Here is a 10,815-nt window from a genome sequence, read left to right on the forward strand (position 1 = left end):
CCCCACCCCTGCTCACTACATTCTACCTCCCTCAGTGGCTTGCTCTCCCCCACCCTCACTCACTTTCACTGGGCTGGGGCAGGGGGTTGGGGTGCGGGAGGGGGTGAGGGTGAGGGTTCTGGCTGGGGATGCAGGCTCTGGGGTTGGGGGTGCAAGAGGAGGCTCCGGGTTTGGGGGGGCTCAGGGCTGGGGGTTGAGGTGCAGGGGGTGAGGGCTCTGGGATGGGGGTGCAGGCTCTAGGCTGGGGCCAGGAATGAGGTCTTTGGGGTGCAGGAGGGAGCTCCAGGTGGGTCTCAGAGCTGGGGCAGGGGATTGGGCTTACCTCTGGCGGCTCCTGGTCAGTGCTGCAGGAGGGGGGCTAAGGCAGGCTGCCTGCCTGTCCTGACACCACATTGCACGCGCCCCGGAAGCGGCCAGCAGGTCTGACGGTAGTAGGCATGGGAGGCAGGATGCTCCCTGCACTGCTCTCACCCGCTGCAGGCACCACGTCCCAGCTCCCATTGGCTGGGAACAGGCCAATGGGAGTGCGGAGCTTGTGTTTGGAGCGGGGGCAGTGCGTGGAGCCCCATGGCCCCCCCGCCTAGGAGCTGGACCTTCCGGTGTGCAGCGCGGTGCCAGAACAGATAGGGACGAACCTGCCTTAGCACCGCAGCACCACCGACCGGACCTTTAATGGCCCAGTCAGCGGTGCTGACTGGAGCTGTCAGTGTCCCTTTTCAACCTGGTCTTCCGGTCAGGAACCAGACACCAGGTCCCCCCAACCAGAGGTTCTAGAGATTCTCAGTGATTCCAAACATTATGCCCGGCAGGTGGGACACAGTTTATACCATTGATTAGGTGTGCCCAGTGACGTACAATAAAACACAGTTGTTACCAGGTAACACATTTAGGGCCTGACCCCTGAGAGGTGCTCAGAATCCTGACTTCAGTGGGAACAGCAAGTGCTCAACATCTCTCAGGTTCCTGAATAATTTCTGGGCTCTCCAATTACTTTCATTCTTTGCTAACTGTAAATGGGCTTTAACGGGGGAGGGGGGGCGGGGGACGAACAGTCCTGCAAGGTAAGGATACTCCGCACAGTGCCAGAGCACTAAAGGACCTTGTTCCTCCTCCCACCAATACCAATGGAAACTTTGCCTCAATCCAATATTTTTCAGCAGCTTGCATAAAGTCATGGGCAAAAATCTGTCCTCCATTCCTCTAGTTCTCACTTGGCACCCTCTCCTCCGGGAGGATTTATCTATTAAGCGCTGACAACATGCTCCAATCTGTAAGAGACGAGGTAAAGCTGCTCCCTGATGGGAGGAACTGACATGAACTTACAGAATGCACCCAGCAGACAGACTGCTGACCCAATGAGAGATGTGGCGTTGGTTTTCCCCATTTTGAGATCTGGAGGCAGAGACTGCTAGCAAACAGCAGAGCAAAAAGCAAGACAAGCACAGCTGGACCTGGTTTAGCAGACACCATTTACTATTTCACAATATTAGTGATTTTTTTCTATAGATCTGTTCAATAAAAGAACTTATACTTTGTATAATAGATTACATTATCGCAGGTATTGCACAAGCTATGCCATCTGGGCAGCACTGAAACAGGACTGCAGAAAGTTACGATTGGAGAGTCTTTTTACAGTGTTAGGCATGATTAGATCCAGTGCAGGGAAGAGATACTAACCATGTAAAGTGGGGAGTCAGTCATTTGACTGTCCATGGTCATCAGATTCTCTACTCAAAGAGAGCTGACATAAGAGTACTAGTACTGGTCAGGATAACCTGGCAGAGAGGGCCCTCTCTCTGCAATGCCCACCATGGTCTATTGGCCTCCAAAGGCATTCAGTGGGTCATCAAACGTACTTGATGCCTTGCTTTCAGATTTTGATTCAGAGGCTGTCTGAGAGGATCGGCCTTTGGGGGTGGATGCCTTGGTTTGACTGCTAGAGGAGAAGATATCATCTAGAGAAAGAGAAAAACAGTGATTAAAAAGGAGAGAAGATGCTGCCAAACGTAAGACGTTACACAGAAATATCCCCAGTATGTAGCTGTTACTGCCAAGGACACTTTGCTGATAAACACTTTCCTGCTGCTTGTGACAGGAAAATGTATTTGTGAGGACATATGGGGGAGCTTTTAGCTGTGGGTTTTTACCAGGTATAGTCAATGAGAGGGAACAAAAGAAATCCTGACACTTGGCATTTATGCCAGCCAGAGATCTCAAAGCATTGAACAAGCACTAAGTGAAGCCTCACAATGCTGAGTGAGGCATTATATCCATTTCACAGATGAATAAGTCACTTAACTTCTCTGCAGCTCACCCAGCACCATATAGGAAGCCAGTGGCAAAACTGGGAGCGGACTTAGAGACTCATCCGGTCCTGTGCTTTAGAACCATTAAGTCATACTACAGATGATGTCTACAGATTTGCCCTTTGGAGAATGTATTATTCATGCATGCACACACATGAGTTCTACTAATTAACACGTTTCATCTCCTAAGTGCTGTACAAACATTCACATTCCTCTGGCCCATTAAGGCATTCCTGTGGCTGGCAGTCTGGGAATACCCAGGTTCATAGAATTATGAGATTTTTTGCTAAAACAAACCGCAAAAGTTGCCAGCATTGTTACCCAAGTGAGCTGGGAAAGTCGTACATGTAGGGGGAACTTTTACTACTGTCGCTGGCACCTCTGGCTCTGCAAATCAGGTACCTTAAAGCAGTAGTGTAAAGCGGAGAACATGGCTCACCTGGGATCAGAACAAGGATGGATTTAGAAATGCATTTAGTGGCATATACAGATAACAGGCACAATTGGAAAGCGTTGAGAAACATTCTCAGAGTTAGAGGAGATGGAGGTTTAACAAGCCCAGTTTCTTTCACAGATACTGTTGTGCTCATTCACATGTGAGGCAGTGAAACTCATGGGGCCATTAATACTTTAGTATCGAATTTATTAGTTTCTTCTGTTGCAGTGACCTTAAACAATAGGCCAGAGCCAGCCCTCTCTCCTCCCCGGAGGGTGGGGCGTCCCATCTGGGCAGCGGCAGCAATAGTTAACTTCAAAGCTCAGTAGGGTTCACCACAGTGGTTGCTGATTGTGGGGCTGTACTGAAGGGGTGGGATGGACTTGGCCCAAATGTGTTTGGGGGGAGGGAAGAGGAGAAGAAATGCTGAGAAGCAGCTGGAAAAAAGAGACCGCTGAATGATGGTGGGCCAGAAAGGTCAATTACGGGTTAATAAAAGGTTATACACAGCTAGGGCTTGGGAGGTTTCTATTGTTTGATGGACGTTTGCTGCATCCTCTCTCATGCGTTGGTGTGGTAAGCTAGCATCTGTTTACAAGTCTGGCACGGACTCAGTGAATACACATTAATCCAGTTGCACACAGAGCACCTGTGGAACCACATTACCAAGCCCCTCATCTGGGATCTGAATGCTGAAGGTTAGGGATACGTGGGCCAGAGATCAGACGTGGACTCCCACTACGTGCCATTCTGCCTGTGTGAGGAGTCTATTCTCACTGCCCTCTCCCTCCGCTGCACATGGCCACTGCTGTGATCATAGGGATACGCAGCTTTAATCCAGGATAGAGTTTCAGCACAAGAGAGCAGTCTAGAAAGGCAGCAGTACGGAGTAAATCCCAATTGGCAGCCCTCCAAAACAAGCCATGCAAGAGATTAGCTTCACAGCCATTTAGGGTCCTCCCGGCGTACACGGGAAGTGTAGTGGGTGCTGAGGGGAATGAAGTTACAGCCCTAGCTTACAACACGGGGACTAAAGGAAGGGGAGAAGGAAGCCTGTTCTCTGTGGCAGGGAAAGCAGTACTACTTGCCGAGGAATGCTCAGTTCCCCAGGAGGCAGCATCCTAAGCACAGACGGAGACAATGCCCAGAAGTTTTTCAGCAGCCGGAATACCAATCAATCAGTGTTGGAAGAGAGGCACTATAGGGATCAGAAGGATGGCTCTGACACAGTCAGGTTCCAGACACTCTCAGAGGAAGACAGGGTTCTGCACCCCAAAGAATAAGCAACTGAATCAACTGGTTGTATATATTTACATACAATAGAATTATAAGTCAAGTAAAATGCTGAACTTGGTGGTCATTGGGAAGGGTGTATACAGATTATGGTTCTGAATGTAAGCGGGTGTATGTGTGTAGAACATGGTCATTGTAACAAAGGTTTAACTCCCCGCTCACCTCGCAGCTGTTGGGAAGCAGGCAGGCAGGGAGGGGCACCTCCCAGGCTAGTGGTTTACACGAAACTAACTCCCAGCATTGTACAACCCAGGGAGAGAAGAGCAGACCATGAAAGTAATGGAAAGCCATTGGAATGGAAGAGACAACCTCAGTCTTGGAAAACTAAGGAAGGGGGGCGTTTCCCTTGCGCTATGTAACCATGAATTGCCAGGCAGAAAGAAAAAGCCCCCTGCAAACCCTGTCAGAAGGGAAGGGGTTTGACGTGAAGGCTTTCCATGTAATGCAGAAGGTAAAGCGTGAGGTGGCATCATTAATGTTCATTGTCCATGTAATTTGTCTGCATTGCCTTATCTGACTAGTCCACCTTTGAATCTGTATTTTTTCTATTAAATGAGCTTTTTTGTTTATTCTGAACCCCAGGCAGTTCTCTGTTGTGCAAACTGTGCGGCCTCAAGTGGACTGATAACTGGGGGCTAGTTTCAGTCCTGGGGGGGGAGGGGTGACAAACAAGAAAGGAAAAGTCTGAGTAGCTGGTAATTAAGAACTTGGGGACCAGACAGGCTATTGTGGTCACCCTGCCAAGGAGCATAGGCTGTTGGAAGGCAGGGTGAGACGATTAAGCCTGTAGGCTGGCGACTGGTGGCAGGGCTCTGAGCCATAGCAGCCTAGCATGAAAGCAGCCAAAGTTATAAGGCTAGTGGTGACAGAAGCCCTTACTGGTCTGGGTAATCCCTAAAACATCACAGGGTTTATGAGGAGAGATTAAAGGAACTAAATATCTACATCTAGGCTAAGCAATGAATGAAAGTGATGGTGGGGCAGGGGATCATAATTAGTTTGCAAATACGATAAACTAGGAGTGATTGGGTGCAGTTCAAAAGACAGCATTCCCAGCAGGAAAGGCTCAACAGGCAGTGACAGCCTCTGGTAAAATTCCAAGGTGGGCATTGCTACCAGCCCTTAGCTAAACAGCTAGGGAAGATGCTATGCCAGTCCTGTTCTGGGGCTGCCAGGCTGATCAAAGAAACAAGTGTCTTCCCTGGAGTCCTGCTGGTGCATTGAAGGCAGCACTACCTCGTTTGGAGCACTGAGCAGCCGCCTCTGCATGAATCCTTCATCTGGAGGTGCTGTGCCCTTAAACCAACTGAGATTAGGGTGAAGGTACATTCATTTACATGTATCAGAGGGGTAGCCATGTTAGTCTGAATCTGTAAAAAGCAACAGAGAGTCCTGTGGCACCTTTAAGACTAACAGAAGTATTGGGAGCATAAGCTTTCATGGGTAAGAACCTCACTTCTTCAGATGCAAGTAACAGAAATCTCCAGAGGCAGGTATATTTACATGGACATTTCTGACTTGTGCTCCAGGTGCCTCAGTGCCAGAAATGCCACTGCAAACAGTGAGGGCTAGTGCTGGAGACTGTAGGATAACTAGAGTTGGGTGCAAATTTTTAGACAAAACGGTTTTTGGTCAGAAATTGTGAATTCATCTGAACTGAGACTGTTCGCTGGAAAATGCTCGGTTCTGACAAAATTTTCTGTTTGGAAACAGTTTTGAAATTATCAAATTGTCCCATAGTTTGGAATGAAAGTAGTTTTCTTTATCACGTGCTTTCAGATTCATCCTGTCCAAATTTCTATTGATACATTTCATGAAAAGCTCTTGGGAAACCGTGCTCAACAGCTAAAAATTAAGGCTGGATTTTCAGAAGCACTCAGCACTGAGCTATCTCCACTCTCATTGGAGGCAATGGGAGTTTTACCATTGACATCAATGGGAAGAGATGGACATCAGGGGTGATTGGTTGGAAAGTCCCACTTCAAGTACTTGCAGCCAGTTTATGCTATCATCGCTCACTGAATAGTACCGTACACAGCAGAACTATTACCCATTAAAATCAATGGGAACTATTTGTCAAGTGAGGTACTCCTCTGTGAGAGTAAGGCCAACACAAACTGGCCTCTAGTGTAAAATATTTAAGACTGCCAAGCAGACACTTATGAAGACAGATACCTCTACTGTGTAAATCCAACAGAGAGAGAGAGAGAGAGAGAGTTAGTTTCTAAAATCCATCCTTTGTCACTGGGGTATTTAACATACGGTCGAATCAAGATAAAGACAATCAATACCAAGAAGGCCCTTACCCATATCATCATCAAATATGGATTTGGATTCCACCTTTTTCTTGGTCTTCTTTTCTTTTGGTTTTATGGTGAGATCCGCAAAAATGTCAGTGTTCTCATCAAACAGGTTAGAATCCGTCACTCTCTCTTTTGTTCTGTTCAGAGGTTTAATGGCTTCTGTTGCGAATATATCATCCTTGGAGCAAAGAATAAATTGAACAGCATCAGTACAGGACATGATAACTGAGCATTCGGGTTCAGCTACATGCAGCAGTAGATAGAGTTGGAAGTCCTGTAACTACCCTGGGCATTGCAACTCTATCAGGTTAGGATCAGGTCTCCAATTTGGCATGGGCAGAGATCTAGTCATTGTGATACTGCATAGGCCAGGTGCAGGACATGTGAGAGCAAGGTTGAGGGGAACAGACAGGCCCAGGCAGGATGGGGGCCTAATTCCTGCATTACCATCAGCGTTGTTGTGTAGCTCAGTTACTCCTGATGCGTAGCAGCAGTCAGGTCAGAGAGGGAGCTAAGCATTCCCTTAGCAGGGAGAGAGCCAGGTCCTCAAACACACCTGCTGTCGGCCCACACGCCATCCCTTTTACCCTCTGCTCTGGTAAGTAAGAGTGAGATTCAGAAGTCAGCATTTTCTACAGCTCAGTAGAGGACCAGGCCTCATGCTTAGCCTTACTTGGCCCACACAGGCCCCATTCCTTCTGTGCTGAAGGCAGAATGATTTTGCCCAAGGCCCTAGTGATACATTTCCTCCCTTTCTATTTAGGAAAAAAAAAAAGAAAAAATAAACAATAAATCAGCCATTACCTCAAAGATATCTTGGGCTTTCGGGTCAAGGTCTTGCTGGGTGGTGGGTTTCAACTCCTTCTTCCTCACAGTTTTCTGACTAGTGAAGAGATCTTCATCCTCCAGGAAAGAGATGGGGCTGCTTTTCTTGGATGCTTTCTGCATTATGGGCTGGAAGAGATCATTGCTGCCCTGATCATCCTGCACTGACAGAGCAGACTTCTTCTCACCACTTTTAAGGGGGTTGCTGGCCAAGATCTCTGGGGTTTTAGCTTTGGCTGCTGGCTTTGACACTGAATTTTTCACAAAGAGATAGTCAGACCCAAACAAGTCATCCTCTTGGCCTGTGCCTTTCCCAGAAGGGCTTCCGGCCATTCCAGGTGACAGGCTACCGCCATCTGTTGGTGATGGCAGCTTAGCCACCAAAATGTTTTCTGTGCTGCCCTTAGCGTTTGGCTCAGCAGTGCAGAGCTCCTTTGCATCCACTAATGCAGAGCTCTGTTTGGGAAGCGGCAGCTGCGGCTCCTCTGTGCTGTTCAGCTCCTCGTTCTCGCTGGACTCTTGAGCAGCTAGCCGCCGGGCTGTCCTGGAGGGAGGCCTTCGTTTGTTCATCACCTTGATCCTGCTCTGTGAGAAGAGGGAGATCAGGTTGAGTTCAGGGCTTGAAGGGAGGGATGCACTTGACAGGGACCCTGCTCTCCTCATGTTCTATCTTTCCACGTTTTATTCTAGCACAGGGGTCGGCAACCTTTCAGAAGTGGTGTGCCGAGTCTTCATTTATTCACTCTAATTTAAGGTTTCGCGTGCCAGTCATACATTTTAACGTTTTTAGAAGGGCTCTTTCTATTAGTCTATAATATATAACTGAACTATTGTTGTATGTAAAGTAAATAAGGTTTTTAAAATGTTTAAGAAGCTTCATTTAAAATTAAATTAAAATGCAGAGCTCCCTGGACCGGTGGCCAGGACCCGAGCAGTGAGAGTGCCACTGAAAAATCAGCTTCCGTGCTGCCTTCAGCACACACGCCATAGGTTGCCTTCCCCTGTTCTAGCACATGATGGGGACCCAATGACCTCCCAAAATCTAATCGCAGCTCTGAGAAGGCTTTTGTAATTTTTTGTTACATGAACATTTAATTAACACTAAGGAAAATTTAATATTCGAGCCACCACACTCTGCAAACTTTCATATTGCCTCAGCCCCCACTGCAAGGTAGATTGGCAGCACAAGAAACCCGAGGCAGGCAGACAAAGCAGGATGCTCAGGTCACAGAGCGAGTCAATGGCAGAATACAAAATAAAACTCAGGGCTCCTGACCCTCAACCTTGTGCCATAACAGTATTAACAATTGCCAGAAAACACCTTGCATTGAGGTCAATGACCAACTTGAGTCCACTGGCTGCTGTTCAAACTATCAACCCTTTGCGCCAGGTTATTTAGTTCAGTGCAGAGAGCTTTCCTTGACAGTTATTGCTTAATTAGCATTAGTCACATTACACAAGCAAAATTAACACAAGTGAAGTGTTGGTATGAAGGTTCTTTATTGACTTGGGTCACAATCCTGCAGCAGTCTCGCAGTAGGATTTTGACAGAATACTGTTCTTTTAAAAAAAAAAAAAAAAAAAACCACCACACATAATGGCCTTACTGGGTCAGACAAAATGCCCATCTAGACCAGTGTCCTGTCTTCCGACAGTGGCCAATGCCAGGTGCCCAGAGGGAATGAACAGATCAGGTAATCATCAAGTGATCCATCCTCTGTCACCCATTCCCAGCTTCTGGTAAACAGAGGCGAGGGACACCATCCCTGCCCATCCTGGCTAATAACCATCGATGGACTATCCTCCATGAATTTATCTAGTTCTTTTTGAACTCTGCTATAGTCTTGGCCTTCACAACATCCTCTGGCAAGGAGTTCCATAGGTTGACTGTGTGTTGTGTGAAGAAATACTTCCTTTTGTTTTAAACCTGCTGACTATTACTTTCATTTGGTGACCCCTAGTTCTTGTGTTATGAGAAGGAGTAAATAACACTTCCTTATTTACTTTCTCTACATCAGTCATGCTTTTGTAGACCTCTATCATATCTCCCCTTAGTCTCCTCTTTTCCAAGCCGAAAAGTCCCAGTGTTATTAAATTTCTCCTTATACGGAAGCTGTTCCAGACTCCTAATAATTTTTGTTGCCCTTTTCTGAACCTTTTCCAATTCCAATACATCTTTTTTGAGATGGGGTGACCACATCTGCATGCAGTATTCAAGATTTATAGAGAGGCAATATGATATTTTCTGTCTTTTTATCTATCCTTTTCCTAATGATTCCCAACGTTGTTAGCTTTTTTGACTGCTGCCACATACTGAACAGATGTTTTCAGAGAACTAATATATAGAGATATACCTGTCTCAGAACTGGAAAGGACCCCGAAAAGGTCATTGAGTCCAGCCCCCTGCCTTCACTAGCAGGACCAAGTACTGATTTTTGCCCCAGATCCCTAAGTGGGCCCCCTCAAGGATTGAACTCACAACCCTGGTTTAGCAGGCCAATGCTCAAACCACTGAGCTATCCCTCCCCCCATCTATCCACAATGACTCCAAGATTTCTTTCTTGGGTAGTAATAGCTAATTTAGACCCTATCATTTTATATGTATAGTTGGGATTAGGTTTTCCAATGTGCATTACTTTGCATTTATCAGCACTGAATTTAATCTGCCATTTTGTTGTCCAGTCCCTCCTGCTTATTTCAGATTTTATTAGTCATATGATCTAACACCTGAACACAGATTTTTCTATTTTGATTTTTTGAATTTCATTTATTTGAAGTACAGCCTCCTGCAGTTCACCCTGCTGCTGCAAAAATCTGAAGGCTTTATTCTAGTCCCTGTAGTACCGAGTATAGGCAGGGAGATTTCGCAGAGCCGGGGGGAGGTAAGGGCGGGCACCGACATTCTCCATGTTACTGAGTGCTACCCTGGAGCGGAAAGCCGAGCCGGACAGGTTTGCTGTGCCTCAGGGTGGGGGGTTCTGTATTTCTGAGAGGAACACAGTAGTTATATGTCTATCATGGGACATGGGTCTGTGTATTAACAAGGGTGTATTTGGAGAGTAGCGATCCCATGTGGATGGGAGACGCACTTTAAGAGAAACAGCAGAACTAAAATTCATTTTCAAATTCAACACCATTAATTTGGGCTTGAATAGGGACTGGGAGTGGCTGGCTCATTGCAGAAGCAGCTTTGCCTCTCCTGGAACTGACACCTCCTCATTTATTATTGGGAGTGGACTACATCCACCCTGATTGAATTGGCCCTGTCAACACTGGTTCTCCACTTGTGAGGTACTTCCTTCTCTTCATGTGTCATTATATAATGCCAGAATCTGTAACTTTCACTCCATGCATCTGAAGAAGTGATTTTTTTTACCCACAGAAGCTTATGCCCAAATAAATCTGTTAGTCTTTAAGGTGCCACCGGATTCTTTGTTGACTTTAAGACTGATCCCTGTGGAGGGGGGTCGTTTGAAAGGGGAGGGAGAATGCTGGGACAGTTGGTTTGATTCAGCCTTTGGGGGCAAAGAACGGGGGTGTATTACTTTAGGATTGTTTTGTATCTCAGGGAGTTTAAGATTAACCTAGAATTAAAGGCTCCAAGAAGCAACAATACTAGGTAAAATAGCACAAAGGGATCAATGAAGAACAT

The 10,815-nt window shown here is 46.7% G+C and overlaps 1 protein-coding gene across 27 annotated transcripts in view; it reads right to left on the reverse strand.

Annotated features, from left to right (window-relative positions):
• Positions 1-1,450: 1,450 nt before the first annotated feature.
• WASHC2C (WASH complex subunit 2C) overlaps positions 1,451-10,815 on the reverse strand; it is a 96,680-nt gene continuing 87,315 nt past the window's right edge. For all 27 annotated transcript variants that reach the window (XM_065553332.1, XM_065553331.1, XM_065553328.1 and 24 more), the window contains 3 exons: positions 7,143-7,748; positions 6,342-6,516; positions 1,451-1,955 (listed from right to left, as the gene is read on the reverse strand). In XM_065553332.1, the coding sequence (XP_065409404.1) occupies positions 1,816-1,955; positions 6,342-6,516; positions 7,143-7,748 (921 nt within the window). In that variant the 3' untranslated portion in view covers positions 1,451-1,815. The remainder of the gene's footprint in view (positions 1,956-6,341; positions 6,517-7,142; positions 7,749-10,815) is intronic.

Source organism: Chrysemys picta, chromosome 7, assembly GCF_011386835.1.
Source record: "Chrysemys picta bellii isolate R12L10 chromosome 7, ASM1138683v2, whole genome shotgun sequence".
NCBI classification, from domain to species: domain Eukaryota; kingdom Metazoa; phylum Chordata; order Testudines; family Emydidae; genus Chrysemys; species Chrysemys picta.